Source organism: Grammomys surdaster, unplaced genomic scaffold (genome assembly GCF_004785775.1).
Source record: "Grammomys surdaster isolate TR1022 unplaced genomic scaffold, NIH_TR_1.0 165, whole genome shotgun sequence".
Taxonomy (NCBI): Eukaryota; Metazoa; Chordata; class Mammalia; order Rodentia; family Muridae; genus Grammomys; species Grammomys surdaster.
In genome coordinates this window covers 7,906,694-7,930,604 of record NW_021604613.1, presented here as the reverse complement: position 1 = coordinate 7,930,604, position 23,911 = coordinate 7,906,694, and the positions used below count along the sequence as shown (strand labels likewise).

Here is a 23,911-nt window from a genome sequence, read left to right as displayed (position 1 = left end):
GCTTTTCATGTCATTCTTTAAAGATGTTAGTTTTTGTGACATCACCTCCTATTGGTGTAAACAAATGCAGTGAATGTGACTATTTTTACATTTAGAGCTAAAATAAACACAGCCAAGACATGACATAATAGAGAAAGATTTATTACCTACAGCAAGCACGGTGATTCATTTCCAAAATGGTGCTTTTTCCCAAAAAAACAAACATGGAGATTTTACTCAGGGGGACTACATGTATTCATAGAGTCTTGAGCTGATTTCTTCCTAGACACGCTCATTTTAGAGGTACATTCCTGAGCATGCTGATTGCAACATAAAATTGCAGCTAAAAACAAAGGAAAGTATGTTTTGAAGGTGGAATTTATACAAGAATCTGTCCCTGAAGTTCCCTACTTTGCTTAGCCATTAATGCTAGCTGGCCAGTGAATCCTCCTGTCTCTGCCTCCCCAGGGTTGGAATAAAAGTGCTTGTCACTTATGACTGTCATTGTCACATGGGTTCTGAAGACTGAACTCAGGGCTCCATGCTTACATGTCGAGCAGCTAGAAGCTTTACAGAATGTTCTGAAATAGTGACTTACCTGTCCAAAATTTTCCTTGAGATGTAGTTTGGGTGTTATGTTATGAGACAGGAACACATTAATTTTATTGTATATCTCTTGGATGAACAGATATATTGTCAAGGAAAATAAGATTTTGAAAGGAATCTTTTGTTTTTCTTTTCAAGCTATTATTTATGTAAATGGGCTTGCTGTAGGAATGCCATCACTGAGACTTTGTTGTCCCATTCAGAGAGCACAGGCTGAGTAGATTTAGTAGAATACTCAGGGTCCTAGGTTTTCTGGAACAGTAAATTGTAGAGGAATTTTAATCTTGCAGCATGGCTGTTCTGGAAAGGAGTCAGATCCAAAGACCTTCTAGGTCGATGTGATCTGACTGGAATGCAGACTCACCACACACTTTTAATCCCTTTGGCTAAAATACAAGCACACCCTTAGTACATATTTTTAATCCCAGACAATGAAAGTAAGGTTAGTCTATAGAAGGAAGCACCCATGTTTGAAAGTGATGTCTAGTTGAGGGACAGACAAAGTGATGAATTAGAGAAATTTGACAGAATGTGTCAGAGATAGGCTACACCCAATGCTCACAGGAACAGTACAGGAAAGAGAGGACTTCAGGGAACAACACACACACACACACAAACACACACACAGAGATACACAGAAAGAAGAGGGAGGGAAGGGAAGGGAGGGAAGGAGGGAGAAAGAGAGAGAGAGAACACAGAGAGGGAGAAAGGGATCAGGAGGAGTTTTATTGGGATTGTTTCACAAACCAGACACAGGTGAAGCCAGAAGCCAGAGAAAGAGGAGCCAGATGATTAGAACAAATTACCAGAGTTGGTTTGAGGTCAAGAAGAGTCAATTCAGAGTCAATTCAGTCAGAAGCAGAGAAAAGCCAGTTTGAATCAGTCAGCTTGAAGAGGAGTTTGGGCCATAATATCTGAGCTGAACCAGTCAGCCAGTGTTCAGAAAGAGCTTGTAAGTGAGACCTTATTCAGTAGTAAGCCTCTGAGACAATTATATCTGATAAATAAAAGTTACATTTACAGTAAATAAGTATTGATTTCAACTTATTACTTAAAATCAGCAGTGTCAGTTGACCTGCTCTTTGTAGTTTAATCTTGGCACTGGGTTTTTCTTTATAGTTGCGAAAGTCTAAGAGGAAAAAAGCCTATTTTTCTTATATTCAAAATTCAGCCTTTTAGTGTGGCCACCTTCATCAGTTCCTCTACTAGAGCTTCTAGGTAAGTGTGTAACTTTTTCATAGCAGTGGCTGTTCCAGGTCCCAGTGTCTTTTCTTAAACATTGTAGCTCAGCCTCTGCAAACTAAACTTTTTCCTCTGCAGTTTCCCCAGTGCTCCTGCCTTAAAAGAAGGCTATGGACATAGATATATTTCTTTCCAGACCATGGTAATCTTCTCCATGTGAGCTATAAAACTGTTATTTTCCTGTTCATCTGTCCTCTGTGGTGGTACTTTTACTCCCCAGAACTTTGCATTCACAGCATTGTTAACTGTTTGTCACAGTGATCTTGGTTCTCAGCCTGCCCTGGCTTTCAGCAGACCTTCCTTGGATCCCTAGTTTTTGATTCAAAGTGGGAAACATTGACTTAATTTCTCTTAAACAGTTGGACACCATTGTACGGTTATTAATTGTCTGAGTTTCAACATTGCTGTGTGTGAGGGGTGGGGGAGCAGCCAGATTGATTAAGTTGCTGTACTATGTGGTGCGAGTCATGCTGCTCAACACGTCAGGATAGTAACACCAGAGATCGATGATCTCAGATCTCCACAGCAGGGGTAATATTAAAGGCTTGACTTATTGCGAGAACTACCAAAACATGACACTGGGACTGTAAGTGAGCACATGCTACTGGAAAAATGACAGGGATGGAGCTGCTTGGCGCAGGCCACCACAGACCATTCATTCCCAGCATCTTTCCAGTGTAAGAACTGCTTGTGAGAATGTGATGAATGTGTAGCTTATCAATCATTGCTTCTGTTATTTGTTTTGTGCTCCTCATTGTCCATGGAGTCTGGGATCTTTGTTATGGTCACTGCTGTTACCATGCCACAAGAACTGGCTGACACAGAGCTGGGCCTTTGAGAGAGAGCTGTTGAATAATCAGGACTGATCCTGGAATTATTGCTAGTTCTAAAGATTTCTGAGTTTATTCGGAAAAAAAAATCTCTGAAAATTCAATTTCAGGTAAATGGTCTCCAGGATCTATATTAATATTCTGGGCCTTAAAGATTTCCAATTCCTGACAGAACTGGAGTCTCAGAGTTGGAAGAGCCTTATGGGTCTGTGTAGTCAGCCTGCCTTACTACTCTGAGTGCTAGAGCTTTCATGAGGTCCTTACCAGTTCTCTGTTGTCTGGGTATTTAAGATGAGGAAGGTAATTCCTCCAGAAGCTTGCTAAGTGGTTGGAGCTTAATTCCATGATGCATCCACATGTTATATTTCCTGTAAATCTCCTGGCAGCAGGGATGAGAAGTCTTTCTCCACTATCCAAAATGAAAGCTTCAGGCTATGCGGGTCACTTGGTCTGGACATGTCAGTCAACTTTATCAGTCCTCATTTGGGCTTTACAGACTGGTGATGGTTATGAACAACACACACACACACACACACACACACACACACACACACACACACACTATAAAAGCATTTCCTTAACCAAAAATTATAATATGCATAAAAAAATCAAAGGAAGTTATACTAAATTTTAAATTCCTAGTAGCATTTATTAAAGCATCTTGCTATTGTATCTAAGCTAATTATTGGCAGCCAGGCAGAGTGTGGAGGGACCAGTGTTCCTTGATTTCTCTGTCTTTATGCCAGATTTGAGAAAGAGCTCTCTTCCCCATTTTAAAGCATTAGGTAGGTACAAGGGAGTCAAGGACAGGATAGAAGTCAGTGTGTCTCACTGGGGTCCTTTGCTTTGTCCAAGCCATCCTTCACTGAGTCTGCCTCTGTGTGAGTTATATTCCACATAAGGATACCTTTTTGTGGTTTTAGTCCATAGGCAAATGCGTACAGACCATTTGGAAGTTTGTATTTGATTCAGAGCCACTGAACTAACTTGGCTAAGTAGAATTGACCTCAGGGACTTAGAACAGTTTTAGCATATCTAATTAAAAAAACATGTATTGCCTCAAATTCTGAAGCTTTTATTTTGGATTTTTGACTTTCAGATTTAAGGTGTTCAACCAGTAAGGTATATACAAATATTTCACAACTGATAAAGCTTTGAAATATAAAACATGTCTGTTCCGAAAATTTTCAGAGAGGGAGCTTATTTGTTGTTGATCAGAGATTATAATATTTACTGAACAAAACTCAGTTATTCTAAAAGTTGAACATCATAACTTTCAAATATCAGACCTAAAATAGTCAAATTATAGTAAGTTGCCAGAGTTCAAACCAAACAATTATTGTTAATTTGTGAAAGAAAAATTTCACTTTTATTAGCAGTAATTTTTTTTCAAACAAGAAAAGCATATTTTCTTCCAGATGGTGGCGCTCAAAGAACAGTATTTTGGATTTTAGATTTAGGTTTATAACAGTACTAGTCCACACTGCATGACTTGCACATTTAAAAATTACATCCTGAGTTTGTCTCTGTGTGTGTGTGTGTGTGTGTGTGTGTGTGTATGAGAGAGGGGGGGAGGAAGGGAGAGAGAGAGAGAGAGAGAGAGAGAGAGGCAGAGGCAGACAAAGGATGGAGAGAGTCAGTATTAAATGTCTATTTACAACACAAAACCTTCTGAAAACTGCAATGAAATGCATTGAAAAACTGGAGACTCGTTAACCTCGCATTGTGCATGTTCCATACTTTTGTTTTATTGATGAAACAGATATTAATGATAGTTATTCTTCTTTGCTAAATTATTGTGTTTCTGTTACATCATCATCATTCACTGCAAAGCAAACCATGCTGTCTTTTCAGCAGTGTTCTAATTATTAAACAAACACCCTGAGTGGTGGCATAAGAGAGCTGTTTGCTGGCACACAGAGGCAGAAGTGCAAGACCCACGAGGAGCCCCAGGTAGCTGTACAGCAAATTTGAGGCCAGAAATGAAAAAGAAAAAGCCAAAAGCACACTAACAAAAAACATGTATGTGAGAGACTCTTGAAAAGGAAGAGAGTTTTCTTTTTTGCTGGTGCTGGAAATTAAAACCAGGGCCCGCACACGCTTAAGAATGATTTAGCCCTGTCTCTAGTCTAGAATACATTTCATATGTGAAACAATTTTTTTTGTTTATTGTTTTGTTTGTTTGTTTGTTTGTTTGTTTTTGAGACAGGGTTTCTCTGTGTAGCCCTGGCTGTCCTGGAACTCACTCTGTAGGCCAGGTTGGCCTCAAACTCAGAAATCTGCCTGCCTCTGCCTCCCAAGTGCTGGGATTAAAGGTGTGCACCACCACTGCCCAGCTGTGACACAAGTTTCAGCTGATGTTTTGGTATACGTTTTAGTCATGGTTGAGTAGAGTTGAAAAAATAAGTTATTAGTTAATCTTAAAATTCAGTGCTTACTCTTAAAATGGCATCCTCTTGTTTGAATTTCACGTAACCTTCCTAGAATGTCCTATTAATTCCTGTTTACAGAGAGAAGTTGGAAACGCCATGGCTTAAGTATAGACAATATGACTTTTACATGAAAGAACTTGGCAGGCATAGATTACTCAAGATGACCATATTAAAATTTCCCATAATCTTTGTTCTATTAAATGAAAAAATTTCAACTATAGTGTAAATAGAAATAAAATTAATAACTAGTATTTTAAATTGCATGCTGCACTGGATAGTTTTTTTCTCAACTTTATACAAACTAAATTCTCCTGGGAAGAGGGACTCTCCACTGGTCAATTGCCTTTATCCGACTTGCCTGTGAGCTTGATTGTGGGGTGTTTTCTTGAGTAATGATTAAGGCGGGAGGGTTCAGCCCACTATGGGCAATGTCACACGGGACACACACACACACACACACACACACGGTCACTTGGTCCTGAGTTGTGTGAGTAACCAAGCTATGCAAGCCTTGAAGACTAGCACTCCTCCGTGGTCTCAGGTTCAGCTCCTGTGTTCAGGCTTCAGCTTGAGCTCCATCCTCGGTGATGGAGGTGTTAGATGAACAACATCCTTTCCTCCGTGAGTTGTTTTTGGTCATAGTGTTTATCACAGTGACAGAAATCAAACTGAGACAAGTGCTGTTTACTTACTATTTTTAGAACAAGCATGTCCTGGCAGTTGTGACTATCGAGAGAATGCTGGAGAGGCTGAAAAAGTCCAGTGAACTCTTGGAGCTCATTCTTAAAGGGCTGAATGAGTACTTGGAAAAGAAGCGCCTCTTCTTCCCCAGGTTCTTCTTCTTGTCGAATGATGAGCTCCTTGAGATACTGTCTGAGACTAAGGATCCCACCCGGTAAGTAACGTTCTTACGCAGATGCTTGGCTACATTCATCTGTTCAAATTTAATATTTTGGAATAAGATAGAACATAAATAATAGTAGATAGCTAGTTATGTTTATATAAACTCTCTACAAGAATATTCTAAGATTATTTGAAATTATATGTTACCAGTTATTGAAAATATACATGATGTTTCTGAATCTGTATTTCTGAATAGCATGGACCTTGGAGTGGAATTTTTATTTTATTGCATGTTTTCTTAAGATTTTGAGAGCACATCTCTCCTCCTCCTCATATTGATCTTTTCATCCATATTCAAAGCACATCAATAAAAGCCAGGCACTGTGGTGCTTTATGGCTTGCTATAGTCTCAGAGGAGGGCCATTCTCAAATATATAAATACGGATGAAGTTGACAGCTAGCATTTTTAGGTAAGGTTGTTTACTTTTTATTTTTTGTAGCAAGCACACACTGACAGTTGTAGCTATTGAGAGAAGGCTGGAGAGCCTGAAGGTCGGCTTTAGCAGCCTTTTTCTGCTCTGCTTTGCCCCACCTGCCTCCTTGCGGCTGTCCTGTAACTGGGACAGCCTCCTCCCTCATGCACATGGTTCTCTGCTCAGTGGTTCTCAACCTGTGGGTCATGACTTCTTTGGGGTATTTATATTTTAAAAGTTTTATATTTTCATCACTTAAGTACTTTACAAATTATTTTGCAATGTATTTTATATAAATATAAAATAATTAGACATTTAAATTATGATTCATAGTAGTAGCAACATGACAGTTATGAAGCAACAAGGAAATAGTTCTGTGGTTGGGGTCACCACAGCACCAGAAACTGTATTAAAGAGTAGCAGCATTAGGAAGGTTGAGAACCATTGGCTTAGCACATCCCTTCAGCATCCACTAACCTCTTCATCAGTCTCCTGGAGGTCCTGGAGCCGACATCTGCCACTCAGGGAGGCCACTCACATCTACTCAACTGGAAATGGCATCCGACAGCCAGCCCACTCTGGCCTCTTCTCCCTGAGGCTGGTCTCTGTCTTGTTTTCCTTCTTCATTTTTACTGTCACACACATGGGCTCTAATAGGTGTGCCGATTGCTTTTCCTCCTTAGCAGAACAAGCTCCCACAGCAGCAAAGGATTTCACTAGGTTTTGTTGTTGTTTTTAAATTGCACTTTCCTCAATCCTTAGGAAAAGATCTGACCTAAAACAGGCAGTGAATAAGTATTTTATAAAACAAATTTAGCTTATTGTATATCTTGTACCCACACAGAAAAAGTCACAGAGTCCAGACAGATAAGTTCAGGCCCACATTTCCATCTGAGTTTTATTCACTACTTCTCCTTGCTCATCTAACGATGAATGATGCTTAAAATGTGTACAAGTGAGGTGTTAATCATAGTCTGTGTTACAGTGGCCAGAAAGTTGGTGGGCATGCCAGACCTCTTGAATCACAAAGCTGTAAAGTACTTGGATACTAAAGCCTAGCCTGTGAGTTTCAACACTGTTGAATCCCACTTGAAATGGCTATGTGCACTGGAAGACTGGCTCACAGCGCTGGAAGACCTGCTATAGTACTGTACCTAAAACTGCTTGGTTCATTGTGCTCCTTTTTAGCATTTCCCAGCTCACTGCATTGACAACACAGACATGCCTACTACTTCGTACCCATTTAAGTGTTAAACGAAGATTAGCATACAAAAAAACCCTGATGTGTTAGGAGCTATATTACTTTGATCAATTGTTTAATTTTTTTTCCAACAGAGTGCAGCCTCACCTCAAGAAATGCTTTGAAGGAATTGCGAAGGTTGAATTTACAGAAACTTTGGATATTACACATATGAAGAGTAGTGAAGGAGAAGTCGTGGAACTCGTAGATACCATTTCAACAGCCAAAGCCAGAGGGCAGGTGGAGAAGTGGTTGGTTGAGTTAGAGAGGATTATGATTAAGTCCATTCACAAGGTAATTGGCTATATTTATTATTTTTTAGGATAAAATGATGGATTATTAATATTGTTACAAATATGTCATTGATAAGTAGACTAATAATTAGGTAGTAATTTATAAGGCATAAGTTACTATTCAAGTCTAATCAATAATGAGTGTATTTGTTACTTCTTACTGTGACAAAATGTTTGACAAAGGCAGTTTAAAGGCTTTGTTTGGGGCTTGTAGTTTAAAGGGGCACAGTCTGTCACAACATGGAAGACAGAGAGGTGACTGCTGGTCCTCAGCTCACTCTCTCCTTTTTATTCATGATTTACTTAGGATAACCTACTGTGTGGGGCAATGCTGCCCACATCCGGGGTGGGTCTTCCCTCCTCAGTTAGACCTGTCTGGAAACACTGACAGACATGAGCAGAAAGGATTCTAAGTTGAGTCAAACTCATTTAGTTATTAGCAATAGCCATTGCAGATAGCTTAGAGGAAACGAGCTGATCTGAGGTGGCTATTTTGCAATGACTCATTTAAGGTGGAACGGATTGCCATTTCTGCCAGTGGCGCCCAGGCTGTAGCAGCATGTCTGCCTGATTGTGTGCCGCTGCATGCAGGTGCTTTCATCATGACAAAACATGTGCTTGCTTATGTAATTTGTTTTAGTCCTGCCTTGGAAGCATCTTTGTGTAGTTCACATACTTGGTGCATGTGAATCTTGAATGCTGAGTGTGTATGTGTATGTGGAATACCCAACAGGACACCAGAAAAATCACACAAACTTTCCCCAGTTACAATCATTGAAAATTATTTTTTGTTTTTTGCCAAAAGGTAGAAAATGAGTACTTAAATTCATTTTACTATTGTATGGGTTTAGTAATCAAGTTTTCAGTGTAACAATAAAACTATAAATGATTAGGGACCATGAAGGGAGTATAACTTAACTAATGTCAACATTAATGTTTTCATTTCCTTCTATACGTTATTGGAGAAGTTAATTCAAACCCAGGTGTTTCATGTCACCATGTGGTATAATGTTATAATCCTAAATAAATCTTTTTAGTAAATGTATGCAAGTTTGTTGCAGGATATATGATCACACTGTGAACCCTGAGATTGTGTTATTTACTAGAAAAAGCTGTTTTCAGTTGTGTTATGGCTCAGCCTTAGCACACACCTTTAATCAAAGAGCTTTCTGCCTGAATATTGTAAACAGGGTTAAATAAAGTCAACCATAGGTCAAGAGGCAGAGCAAGCAACCAGACGACAGGAAGTGAACATGGGATTGTTAAGAAAACAACAGGGCAAGTAAGAGGGAGTCAGGGGGACGGATAGACAGACGCACAGGAAGTAGAGGAGAAGGACATTCAGTCTGAAGGGGTTTTTGTTTGTTTGTTTTTGTTTTTTTTTGAGATGGTTTGGGAGAGGAGCTTTTGTGCTGTGACTCAGGAGCACAGCTGAGGAGGAAGGTCAGCTGGGTGCTTTCTCTGCCTCTCTGAGCTAGCAGACTTTCACCTCAGCATCTGACTCCTGAGTCTTCGTTGGTTAAATGAACAATTGAGATTTTGTTTAAAAAGTAACACAAGATCATGTAGACTTAGTCCAGCCCCACTTCATCCTTTTTCTGAGTTACAGTTCAGTGAATGTCCCTTTGGATATGACTGGCCTCATTGATTGAGTGATTTATTTATTTTCTGATAAGTTCTAATACATGTGACCACCAGGCCAGAGAGGATGAGTTTTACTTGGGAAGTATTGATTTTATACATACACCACACACACACACACACACACACACACACGCACACGCACACGCACACGCACACTAGAGCTTAAATGAGTTTAGCACATGCTACCTTGAGTACTGTAGAAAATTTATATAACTTGTGTTTCTCTTTACCAAACTATGCAGGATCCGTTTGTATAACTTAAATTTTAGTTTCATTCTTTCAGTCCCCATAGTGTCCTTTCAGAATACATCTCAACTGTCTCTACTGTGCTCTTCTAGCCTTTGTTTCTTTCATTATTTTGTTTTATTATTTTTTTTAATTTTGTAGTTACAATTTCCCTTTTCTTCTTTCTTCCTCCAGGCTCACTCATTTACCCGCCTATACACCTTGCTCTCTTCCAAACTCAATACGTCTTTTAAAAAAAAAACTATAATTTTCTAATCTTTATTTTTCCTTAATTGCTGTTATGGGTGTGGGCACATGAATACGATGTGCTCGGTCTGTGATGTTTCTCATATGCGTGTTTTCAGAGCTGACCACTTGGCATTGGGTAGCCCATTAGTATGCTCTTCCCTGGAGAGGACTGTTGGTCCTGCTCTCAGCGTTCCATCACAGCCTGCAGTTCCTTGTGTAGCGTTGAGGCTGTGAGCTTTTCTCCCTTATACATTAGCACTCTGTTGGCGTCATTCTTGTTCAGGTTATATTTAGGCAGCCATGCTGTTGAGACTTCACGTTTGGGAAACAATCTCACAGCAAACTTCCTGTTCTATTGGCCCTTACGTTCCTTATGCCATTGCTTCCGCAGTAATCTCTGAGCTTTAAGTGCAGAAGTTGGGCTACAGATGTTTTAGTTGGGACTGGGCTCCACAACTCTGAATTTTGGTCATTTGTGGTTCTCTGCCCTTATTTATTGAGGGCTAAGAACTACACTTTATACTTATTTATGAGAATAAGGATAAACATTTAGAGTGTAGTTAGGGATTGTGCTGGTTTAATAAAGTGATAGTTTTAGATTCGCCTCCTTCATGACTTACTACTCCCAGGTAGCCGATTAGGTTTTCAGAACCAGGGATGATTTCTCTCATGTTGAGAGGGCCTTAAGTCAAATTAGAGAGCTGTTGGTTACTGCCAATGTATGTATGCCACTACTACACCCTTAGGGATAACTTGCTATGCTGGTCATTGTGATTTATTGGCCTCATAGCTAGGCAGGGCTGCTGGTTGCTTCCCTCCTTTGGAAGCTTGCATGGCAATTTCTGGTATCCTGGGGGCTAATCCTTGGGAGAGGAGGCTTTCAGGTTAGATTCAGCGTGGGTCCTCTGGGCCCTGTGTCTGAAGTGCCTGATGTTTTCACTGTTTCTCCCATTCTTTAGCCATTTGCTTTCTTTTCTTATCTGCCATGCCTGTGTTTTTTGTAATTTGTTAAAAAATGTTACCATTGGCAGTTACCTCTTGGCATTGTCCTTGTTCTATGAGACTCTAGCTAAACCAGAAGTATAGAAAGTTTCAACTGTTCTTATCTATTTCTCTGGAAACTCTGATTTTGACAGACCCTTCTGAAATTTAAACCCTGACGTCAGTGTCACTTCCCAGAGGATGTTACTATTTTTGGTTGGTCTATATGATAGACTAGAGTGTTTCCCATTGATGTCTTGTAGAAAAAAGTGGATATATCAGCCCACTGAAAATTTGTAACAAAGAACATAAGTTAGACTTTGTGGATTTGTATTCTTCACTTTTCCATGAGAGACCTGTCTCATATGCCCATCATTACTTATCTTGTACATTGAACCTATGTCCAGAGAAGGGAGTAACACCGGTAGAGAGGTCTGGAACACAGGTAGCAGTTAGAGAGCTGTGTTCTCTATCTGTGTGTACATGAGATCGTGTGGAGAGCTGAACAAAAATCATATGCTACAAATTTGATAGCTGTCATTTTGAAATAACTTGAATTTATACTTTGCACAAAAATTGTACAGACTTATCTAACAAATGTATCTATGATATCTTTGGCTAAAGCTGGTCATATAATAATTTGATAAATGCAGTTTATACAAATTGATATTGCTTGAAAAAATGATATGGAATATGCCTGCTCATATGAATTAACTTGCATGTGAGGATTTTAATCATATGTTTTATTTGAATCTATCAACTGGATAAGCATGTTGTAAAAAGTTAAGTGGTATGAGTCGATTTAGCTTAATAGTTTAGCTCTCCAGTGACTATCTTGTTCTAGAATGTTCATTTTTACCATTTTTTTAATTAGGTGATCGGAGATGCAATTGCTGCCTATACCAAAAATGCACGAATTAATTGGGTAAGAGATTGGCCTGGACAGACTGTTCTCTGTGTATCTCAAACCTTTTGGACGGTAGAAGTCCAAATGGCTATACCTCAGGGGCATCAGGTAAGCTTTTATTACTCATGTTTTTTAGAACATAGAAAATAGTTATACCAAGAATACACTTGCCTTAAAGTATAAAATGAACATTGTCCATTCAAAAATATACTTTTTGTTATAAGCCAAGTTATAGGTTTTAAAAATAAAATGTATAGAAAAAGACATGTTACTATTCAAGGTTTCTATCCGAACCATTTCATTATTCACATCATGTCAGAGTCAAGGGTGCCTGCTTCTCAGTCTTGTTGTTTGAACATTGTTATCCTTTACAAATAGAATGGTTATAGAGCCAGGAAAGTTACGACGCTCAAAAACATCAGGAGGATATGGAATAATGCAATCCTCTTCTGTGCCCTGAGTAAAACTACCTCGTACAGAAAACGCATCAGCTCACTTATTTTGACTATTTTTAATTTTTAGTGTACTGATTTTGAATAAATGAACATTTTGAGTTCTGCTTAATACCAAATATTCAAACATATTTGACTGTATGGGTTTAACAATATTATTTGGATGGCTGCTATTAATTTTATAAAACAAAATAGTGTGTGTTGCTCCTTTTTTGAATGAAGGGATATTTAGCATTTCTTCATTCATCACAGATACTGGCAGTGTTCACATCATCCAAGACTTTGTATTGGATACTGTCTCAACTAGGAAAGAGATGGAATTGAAACATTTTCAAGTTCCCATGTAAATTCACTTTATGGGCTTCCATTTGTCTTTGAGCCTCGAGGAATGTTGGAGAAAGCTAAAGAAAGCCTCTGTGGCATGTTTTAGTCTGTACACACTACTTGAGAATTTGAGCCATGCTGCAATTTAGAAATCACATCTTTTGTTAGAAACTGTAATTTAAAGAGCCATGTTATCACTTATCTTTTCCCTACTAATACTATACTAATGTATGTACCAGAGCTCTTTCTGGTTCTTGTATATTTAAGTGGGCAGACTTTTTTTTAACCTAACAAGTCCAGTTTATATTACCTGACTACTTCTAGGAGTGAGGCTTGCCACACTTGTGGAGTGTGGTCTACACAGCGGGTGTCGCTCTATTAAGGAAGCTGACTCTCTCTCTCCAAGCAGCAATCCAATGTCAATAGCTTCCCAGATAGAGGATGACTCTGAGGACACTTCCCTTGATCCATGCAGGGATTTTGTGTGCCCCCTCTTCCTTGAGTCTTGTGTGTGTGTGTGTGTGTGTGTGTGTGTGTGTGTGTGGTTTGAGAGGGCTTCTTGTTCTCTTTAGGTGAGCAGATTCCAATGGGGAAGGGCTGAGCTGCACATGTGTAAGTCACTCCACCTCATCAATATGTCACTTAATTTTCTGCAGGAGGGAGAAAGTGGTAGTAAGTCTAGGGTTTTCAGGTACCAGAATACCAGGGCGTAGAGTTCCCATGACAGTGGTAAGTAAGCATGTGGGGTTCCTGGATGTCTCTACCATGTGCATTTAATATTCTCTGTGCTGATTATTTTCTCCTAACAAATGAGTGGTTTACATTTGAAACTGATGATTTGGTTGAGTGGCTGAAGACTCTGCAAACATGTAAAGTTTCCTGAAGCTTAAAACCATGATCGCTTACTACACAGATGCATGCAGAGAGCATGTTCACTTCAGAATCTGTATTTTCATTTCCCTATTCCATAAGTGCCGGTGTGAAATGAGACTGTGGGAGACATCACAGGGTCTATAAAATAAATGGAAGAAATGTCAGGATATTGAAAGTATAAGTGTGATTTTGAGTTAATTTATTGGGGTGGGAAGGTAGAAGGGTTCAAGCATGGCAAGAATAATCAGTTCCCGGTAACACTGTGGTAGCTATCTTTAGCTTCACTGGCTCATTGATAAGAATGTTGACAAGGAATAAAATATGATGAAAACATCATCATATCATTTTTTCCCAGTCTAGTTAATTAAATTGACATTGATTCATACAACATCATTTCAAAAGAGCTTAGCTTTTGATATTTTGGAACCAAATTTCAGTTCTAACATTATTGTTCTATCCCAGGAAAATGTACTATTCTAGTGCAGATAAACTTCTAAGGGCATGTAGTTAGTATGTACACCCAATATATCCAAATGTTATTTTTTTAATCTGTGCCATGACAGAATGTGAAGACTGATGGGGAGACCAGGAGGTGCTGAACTGTACTGGTGATGGGACAAGGATGCACCTTATGTGACTCTAGGATCCCAAACTGTCTTTACTAGGGTAGCTTCTAAATACAGTGAAGTTCACTAATTGGATGCAAGGATTTAAACACTTACGTGGCTAAACATGGATGGAGCAGAAGTTAATTTTTTGTTACTTAAGAAGCAAAATTAGTAGAAAATCACCCATGTAAATAATAGAAATGAAATGGTGCTTAAGCTCCCATGGGTTGAATAAAGAGCTTTTACAAAAGTAAAAATTAAAGAGATAAAATCTTCAAGGAAGTGTTTTGTCCCAGCTTGGTTCTCTAAACTTCACATCCTTAGAAGCTGTTATTTGTTTACTTATTTATTTATTTTGGTTTTATTGTTGCCTTTTAACAACAGGCCTAAAATCAACTCCTTGGGATACAGCACTTATTACAAAGTATGAGAGTGGAGAAACTGGTCACCAGTCTTAAATACAATACTTTTCGTTGATTGTAATTCACTTTCATCTTAAATCCTCTTCCAGTTGTAAATTTTCTTATCTACTGGAAGACAGACTCCACAGCAAGACTCTTCCTTAGAACTTGCCTTAGTTCACGATAAGCCAAATCACTTGGCATTGTTTATTAACAGTGTTATCATTATTTCTTTGATACTTTCTGTAGCTATAACAACATATCAGAAGGAAGATACTTTATACCAAGAACAGCTTTACTTGTCTTACATCTGTAGGCTGCAAATCCAAGATTTAGGCAGCCCTATCTGGGTTTGGACTCCAGTGAGGGCCTTTTGGTTATATCACAGTATGGTGGATGGGGCCAAGGCTAGACAGTGCACAAGAGAAAGACACACAGTATTCGAAAAACAACAGAGACTGACAAGAGGCCAGATTCCCTTTAAGTAACAACCCGAGTTAACATTCCATCACTGTGACAAAACTCCTGAGACAACCAGCTTAGATAAAATGATTTTGGCTTGTGGAAAAAAGAGAGAAGGTAGAGGAAGGAGAGGGAAAAAAGGAAGGGAAGGAAGGAAGGAAGAAAGACAGACAGAAAGACAGAAAGAAAGGAAAAATCAAAGAAAGAAAGCGAGAAAGGACGGGGGAGAGGAATAAAGAAAGAGAAAGAAAATGAAAGAGAGAAGAGGTAGACAGTTGAGTCCATTGTGCCTTTAAGGAGACATGCCATCCATCCACTCCCTCCAGGAAGACCTACATCTTGAAGTTTCCTGCACCTCCCAACAACACAATGCCATCATCAACAACCAAGCCCTTTAGGGGACACTTCATAGCTAAAGGGAGCTATGGGAGTGAGTCTAGTTCCATGAGACCCACTTAATGGCCACCCCACACCTGAGGGTGATATTCATGACCTGGTGACAGTCCACCAGGTCCTATCCCTTACAGCTTCTACCAGTTCAGTACATGTTACACTGGAGATCAAGTCTCTGGCACATGAACTATCAAGGGACACATGAAAATCATATTTAAATCATAATGATACTAGTATTTCAAATCTCATATAGCAATCTTATGGAAAAATGCTTGAAGGACTCATGAGAGCAAAAGGAGAGAGAAGTGGCCCAAGTGTCACAAGGTTTGTTCCCTTCCTTGCATCACGTTCCCTGCTGCCTCTCCTCTCTCCAAGTCTCTGTTGAGAGGATAATGTTTTCAGTAGCTTAGAGTCATAGATTCACAATTGACCAAGTCTAGGGAAAAACACTTGGTTGTGTCCTTGGGGAGAGCTATGGTTGGCTCTGAGGGGTCTCTTCCTCTCCTTCATGTCCCATGTCCCATGGGATGAGCAGTAAGACTGACTGCTCCAACATAACCACAGGGAAGAGAAAGGGGTAGAAAAAGAAGAAGCAATGAGCCTTGTTTGCCCACCGTGTCTGACAGAATGGTTTGTTAAAACTGTGTAGTAGAGAAAATGGATTATTTTTAAATTACAGAGAGATGATGCAGAGGATATCTTATATATATGAAAATGTATATCTCTATATGAAACAGCACACATATGTTAATAAATATACTAGCTCAAAATGTTTTTGTTCACAATGATTCTGATCACATTGGGAAATTGTACTTTATTTTTCTCAGGCACTTGAAAACTACTTGGCAAAATGTAACCATCAAATTGATGATATTGTCACATTGGTCCGTGGCAAATTGTCCAAGCAGAACCGTGTTACTCTGGGAGCCCTCGTGGTACTGGATGTTCACGCTAGAGATGTCCTTGCCAACCTTGTAAATAAAAAAATCAGCGATGACACTGACTTTGAGTGGTTAAGTCAGCTTAGATACTACTGGCAAGTAAGTGGTCCCACACAGCAATTTCAGCCCGTAGCTTCTTAAATCATAGTCACTTGCTCAGCTATGTAATAGGATCATTAAAAGGGATTTTTTTTGCTGATGAATTCTTTTTTTTTTTTTATTGGATGATTTATTTACATTTCCTATGTTGTCCCCTTACCCCATCCCCCACCACCCCCTCGGAACCCCCAATCCCCTCGCCCCTCCTCCTTCTTCTCTGTGGATGTAATCTCTATCTACCCCCCCCCACTCCCACCTCCCCACCCTCAAAATTCCCACCCCCTGGGGCATCCAGCCTTCATGAGGTCAAGGTTCTCTTCTTCCACCTATGCCCAGCAGGGCCCTCCACTTTTACATATTCAGCTGAAGCCCTGGATCCCCCCCTAAGTGCTCCCAGGCTGGTGGTTTAGACCCTGGGAGCTGTGGTTGGTTGGTATTGTTGCTCTCCTCATGGTGCCGCAAATCCTTTCAGCTCCTTCAGTCTTCACTCTAATTCCTCTATTGAGAACCCCATGATCAGTTCAATGGCTAGTTGTGAGCATCTGCCTCTGAATATGTCTGACTCTTGAAGGCCTCTGAGGAGATATCCATATCAGGCTCTTATCAGCATGCACTTCCTGTCTTCCACATCAGCATCTACCTTTGGTGATTGCACATGGGATAGATACTCAGGTGGAGTGGTCTTGAGATGGCCCCTCCTTCAGTTTCTGTCCCTCACTTTGTCTCCATATTTGCTCCCTTGAGTATTTTGTTGCTCCTTCTATGAAGGACCGAATCACCCTCACTTGGTCTTCCTTCTTTATGGGCTTCATGTGGCCTGTGAGTTGCATCTTGGGCATTTCAAGGTTCTAGGCTAATATCCAATAATCAGTGAGTGAATACCATGTGTGTTCTTTTGTGATTGGCTTACCTCACTCAGGATGATAATTTCTAGTTCCATCCATTTACCTAGGAACCTCTCGAATTCATTGTTTTTAATAGCTGAGTAATACTCCATTGTGTAAATATACCACATTTTTTGAATCCATTCCTCAGTTGAAGGACATCTGGGTTCTTTCCAGCTCCTGGCTATTATAAATAAGGCTGCTATGAACATAGTTGAGCATATGTCCTTGTTATATGTTCGAGCATCTTCTGGGTATATGCCTAGGAGTGGTATAGGTGGATCCTCAGGTAATGCTATGTCCAATTTTCTGAGGAACCGCCACACTGATTTCCAAAGTGGTTGCACCATCTTGCAGTCCCACCAACAATGGAGGAGTGTTCCTCTTTCTCCACACCCTCGCCAGCATCTACTATCACCTGAGTTCTTAATCTTAGCCATTCTGACTGGTGTGAGATGGAATCTCAGAGTTGTTTTGATTTGCATTTCCCTGATGACTAAGGACATTGAACATTTCTTTAGGTGCTTCTCGGCCATTCGAGTTTCTTCCATTGAAAATTCTTTGTTAAGCTCTATACCCCATTTTTTAATAGGGTAATTTGGTTGTCTGGAGTCTAATTTCTTGGGTTCTTTGTATATATTGGATACTAGCCCTCTATCAGATGAAGGATTGGTAAGGATCTTTTCCCAATTTGTTGGTTGTCGTTTTGTCTTATTGACAGTGTCCTTTGCCTTACAGAAACTTTGCAATTTTATGAAGTCCCATTTGTCAATTCTCGATCTTAGAGCATATGCCATTGGAGTTCTGTTCAGGAACTTTTCCCCTGTGCCCAAGTATTCGAGGTTTTTCCCCACCTTCTCTTCTATTAGTTTCAGTGTATCTGGTTTTATGTGGAGGTCCTTTATCCACATAGACTTGAGCTTTGTACAAGGGGATAAGAATGGATCAATTTTCATTCTTCTACATGTTGTCTTCCAGTTGAACCAGCACCATTTGTTGAAAATGCTGTCCTTTTTCCACTGGACAGTTTTAGCTCCTTTGTCAAAGATCAAGTGACCATAGGAGTGTGTGTTCATTTCTGGGTCTTCAATTCTATTCCATTGATCTTCCTGCCTGTCTCTGTACCAATACCAGGTAGTTTTTATCACTATTGCTCTGTAGTACAGCTTGAGGTCAGGGATGGTGATTCCTCCAGAAGTTCTTTTATTGTTGAGAATAGTTTTCGCTATCCTGGGTTTTTTGTTATTCCATATGAATTTGAGAATTTCCTTTTCTAACTCTGTGAAGAATTGAGTTGGGATTTTAATGGGGATTGCATTGAATCTGTAGATTGCTTTTGGCAAGATGACCATTTTTATTATATTAATCCTGCCAATCCATGAGCATGGGAGATCTTTCCATCTTCTGAGATCTTCTTCAATTTCTTTCTTCAGAGACTTGAAGTTCTTGTCATACAGGTCTTTCACTTGCTTGGTTAGATTCACACCAAGATATTTTATATTATTTGCAACTATTGTGAAGGGTGTCATTTCCCTAATTTCTTTTTCAGTCTGTTTATCTTTCATGTAGAGGAAGGCTACTGATTTGTTTGAGTTGATTTTATAACCAGCCACTTTGCTGAAGTTGTTTATCAGGTTTAGGAGTTCTCTGGTGGAAGTTTGGGGGTCACTTAAGTATACTAACATATCATCTGCAAATAGCGATATTTTGACTTCTTCCTTTCCTATTTGTATCCCTTTGACTTCTTTTTGTTGTCTAATTGCTCTGGCTAAGACTTCCAGTACTATATTGAATAGGTAAGGGGAGAGTGGGCAACCTTGTCTAGTCCCTGATCTTAGTGGGATTGCTTCAAGTTTCTCTCCATTTAGCTTGATGTTGGCTACTGGTTTGCTGTAAATTGCTTTTACTATGTTTAGGTAGGGGCCTTGAATTCCTGATCTTTCCAAGACTTTTATCATGAAGGGATGTTGAATTTTGTCAAATGCTTTCTCAGCATCTAGTGAGATAATCATATGGTTTTTTTCTTTAAGTTTGTTTATATAGTGGATTACATTGATGGATTTCCGAATATTGAACCATCCCTGCATTCCTGGGATAAAACCTACTTGATCATGATGGATGATTGTTTTGATGTGGTCTTGGATTCGGTTTGCTAGAATTTTATTGAGTATTTTTGCATCGATGTTCATAAGGGAGATTGGTCTGAAGTTCTCTTTCTTTGTCGGGTCCTTGTGGGGTTTGGGTATGAGTGTAATTGTAGCTTCATAGAACGAATTGGGTAGTGTTCCTTCTGTCTCTATTTTGTGGAATAGTTTGAAGAGAATTGGTATTAGGTCTTCCTTGAAGGTCTGATAGAATTCAGCGCTAAAACCATCTGGTCCTGGGCTTTTTTTAGTGGGGAGGCTTTTGATGACTGCTGCTATTTCCTGAGGGGTTATGGGACTATTTAGATGGTTTATCTGCTCCTGGTTTAACTTCGGTACCTGGTATCTGTCTAGGAAATTGTCCATTTCATCCAGGTTTTCCAGTTTTGTTGAGTATAGGCCTTTGTAGTAGGATCTGATGATTTTTTGAATTTCTTCAGTTTCTGTTGTTATGTCTCCCTTTTCAGTTCTGATTTTATTAATTTGGATACTGTCTCTGTGCCCTCTGGTTAATCTGGCTAAGGGTTTATCTATCTTGTTGATTTTCTCAAAGAACCAACTCCTGGTTTTATTGATATTTTGTATTGTTCTTTCTGTTTCTATTTGGTTGATTTCAGCCCTGAGTTTGATTATTTCCTGCCTTCTACTCCTCCTGGGTGTATTTGCTTCTTTTTGTTCTAGAGCTTTTAGTTGTGCAGTCAACTTGTTAGTGTGTGCTCTTTCCAGTTTCTTTTTGTAGGCACTTAGAGCTATGAGGCTGATGAATTCTTATATATGATTTTCCAGATTGAAAATTAAGGGGGCCAATAATTATATCTATTATCATCAGTATCTATGTTTACATACCTATATTTGTATCCAAATGTATTTTCAAATATTAACATACATATACATGTAATAGTACCAAGACGAACAGAAATTAGCTACTTTTCAATGTATTATTATATTTGATATTTACCAAATATTGGGGTTAGTCAGCTTAATATTGTGCTTTTAGATTCCTGATGCACTTAAGTGAGGTATAAGTCAGTTTTCTTTGTCTGGTTTAGTCATTAAAGAAGCCAGAAACATGGTCCATAAGGAAGGAACTTTTCAGGCTGTCTGGGTGGATAATGATGCTAATCTTGGCTGGAAGGAAGGGGGGACAGGGACAGTTAGAGCAGCCTGCTGAGTGTGGGAGAATTGGGGCTCAGCAGCTGTCAGGACTGCATGTAAGTCTTAGGAGGTATGTGAAGGTAGAGACAGGTATGGACCAGGATCTGTAGAACTTTTCAGAGCCATGATATTTGGTGGTAGGATCGTGGGTGATGGGATTCTTGTTTCAGAAGCCAGATCGTCCTTTATTCGATTATAGACAAGGTGCTTATCTCTGTAAGCAATTGGCTCCTCAGTTGTAAAATTGTGATAGTGCTTGTGGTGGTTTGAATGAAAAAGGCCCCCATGAGCTCACAAGGAGTAGCACCATTAGGAGGTGTTACCTTGTCGGAGGATGTGTCACTGGCTTTGAGGTCTCAGATGCCAGGCCCAGGGTTGCTTCATTTCCTGCTGCCTGCTGGTTCCGATGTAGAACATGTCTGCCTCTGTGCTTCCTGCCATGACAGTAATGGACTAGATCTCTGAACTGTAAGCCAGCCCCAGGTAAATGTTTTCCTTTATAAGAGTTGCTGTGGTCATTGGGGCCCTTCACAGCAATAAATCCATAACTAAGGTAGTGGCAGGAAGCCACTGACTCCTATTATTTATTCAGAAAGCTAGCTATTGAATTCTTCTAGTCAGTGAACTGATGGCTGAGAGGACAGTCTAAACAGATCTGCACTGTGCTTATTCCTTATTAAGGATCTTGTGATTTCTCATTGTTTGAAATTTTACTTCGTAACCAATTTTATTTTTTTCTGATTGATCCTAGGAAAATAATTTAGAAACAAAGATGATTAATGCTGGTTTGCGATATGGCTATGAATATCTAGGAAATTCCCCTAGACTAGTAATAACTCCACTCACAGACCGCTGCTACAGGTAAGCCCTGCCAGTCAAAGACAGGGGAGCAATAACTTACGCACGCACACACACACACACACACACACACACACACACACACACACACCCTAGACCAATGATTGAGTTAAAGGTAATTAACTGAGTTAAAGTTAATTATTTTTACCTTACATTCTATAAATATATCCCGTGTTCTTTTCCCAGTTCCTTAAGCCTCCTTTCAGATTTCATTTTCTCATTCTCCGCTGCTTTCCTGTTTTTAATCTCTGGGGATCAGGGTATTCTTAGCCATGGCAGTGGTTAGCACTTTCTGCCCCCTCCCACCTTTTCCTTCTTTTTCCCTCTAACTCTCTGGCTTTTTTTCCGGGGAGGGGGAGGGGAGAATCATTTAAGTTATCCTATTTTTCCTTCCTCTGAAGTGCTGAATTTTCTAGAGTTCTGTTTCCATGTTCCATGATTTCTAGACTGTTTACTTCCAAGCTTTAACTACTGATGTCCTAAAAAAAACATGTCTAGACTTCTCTCCTATAGTCGTTCACAGTGCACATGCCTGGTGGGTATCTCCTTTGAGAGATCATATTTACATTTTATTCCCAGTGGAAATAAACCATTTTATGTATTAAATTAGCCTTGCTTCCCAGATTGTACATCTCAGAAGATTGATATAAACATACATTATATTTTGATTCTATTAATTCCCATCCTTCATCTCTTCCTAGACTTCCCCCTCCACCTCCCATTCCATACCTACCCAACTTTGTATCTTCTTATTTCTTTACTCTACTGATCCAGTGCTTCCCATGGACTCTTGGATGTATTGATATCCCCTGGAACACGTTTGATCCACCAGGGGTAACATCCTTAAAAACCTAAACAGAAACAAACAAAAACAAAAAACAATAAAAAGGAGCTCTCCCTCTCTTACTAGCTACCAGTTACCAATAGCTCCACATCTAGAGGTGGGGCTCCATGCTGCATCCTCTCTTCATGCTGAGATTTTACTTGCTGTGAGCTTGCACAGATCTTGGGCATGCTGTCATAATCACTATTAATTTGTATGTGCAACTTCCCTATTGCACTCCCTGTCACACCTGGTTTCTTCCTCTGTCTTATTGCTCATCACAATGGGTTGAAGCATGCTTGCTATATTTTATGTTAATTTTTTGGAGACTTTCATGGAAAAGGACTATGAACTATTTTTTTCTTGTCTTCAACACCACCACATTCTCTGGCATTAAAGGAGACATTAAAAAAAAATACCAAGATACATTTTTAAATTATCCTCTTAGAGAATACTCAGAATTGTGAATGCTTTTGTTGAACATTATGACAAGTCACATGTTTGATAACAAATTACAATGACTGTCAGGTATACTGTTAATATCTATAGACACAAGCTATAATATCTGGTAACACAGAGCAAAGATGGAATATATAAGCCTTTTCCATTTTTATATCAAAATGAATATGACTAGGAAACATTAAAACACACCATTTCATTATCTGATAGTAACCTTGGGAGAATATAGGCTAAATAAAAACATGCTATTGTTTTCAGCTTCATAAAATAAAAAGGACACAGATTGTGTCACATCCCTCAAGTGTTTTTTCATCGCTTGGGAAAGCTAGATTAGAAAACAATTGCAATATCAAGTACTGAATGACATACTAGAGGAAAACATTAAGTGGCATAGGTGTGTAACCCAGATGGGAACTAAGTTTGTAGAAAAATCCCTCAAGAAGCAGTGTGCTAAGGAGGGTCTGAGTGGAAATGATATATTACATGGTAAGTGGATTTTATCACATGGAAAGGAAAAGGCTCTCTGTACTTCACTAGTAAATTTAATTCACTTATATTTAATATAATTAACAAACTACTTGGACTTATTAAAATAATTGTACTGTATTTTTATATCCCCAGAGCCTTACTTTTCATCTTAATTTACTTATTTTAATAGTACTCACTATAATTAAATATCATTTTAATCATTCTATTTATCTGTTATATTTTTAAAGGATTTTTCTCCTGGTTATTGGTGTTCATTATAATATTACTAGAAGTTATTTATTTATGTTACTTGGGATTTCTTTCTGTTCATGTCTCAGACTTTGCCATTTAAATTTTAGCTCTTCATCATTTTGCCCTTCTTTATTTTTTGTCCTTTATCTTTTTCTTATATTTGATTTCTAACTCTCTGGGCAATTCCCTTATATTTGCCTCCTAACAATTTTATTTCCTTATGTTTTTTTCTGATATTTAACCCTTATTGAGTTTTCAAGAGTGTACATTTATTGTAGAATTTCAAGTTGCCTCTTTTATGAAAATGGCTTCTGCCTCAGAGAGAGAGAGAGAGAGAGAGAGAGAGAGAGAGAGAGAGAGAGAGAGAGAGA

The 23,911-nt window shown here is 39.1% G+C and overlaps 1 protein-coding gene across 1 annotated transcript in view; it reads left to right on the top strand.

The window, feature by feature from the left end:
• Positions 1-23,911, top strand: part of Dnah7 (dynein axonemal heavy chain 7) — a 249,661-nt gene that overhangs the window by 77,698 nt on the left and 148,052 nt on the right. The window contains exons 19-23 of the mRNA XM_028765706.1: positions 5,791-5,984; positions 7,741-7,939; positions 11,912-12,052; positions 16,285-16,497; positions 21,432-21,541. Coding sequence (XP_028621539.1) covers positions 5,791-5,984; positions 7,741-7,939; positions 11,912-12,052; positions 16,285-16,497; positions 21,432-21,541 — 857 coding nt within the window. The remainder of the gene's footprint in view (positions 1-5,790; positions 5,985-7,740; positions 7,940-11,911; positions 12,053-16,284; positions 16,498-21,431; positions 21,542-23,911) is intronic.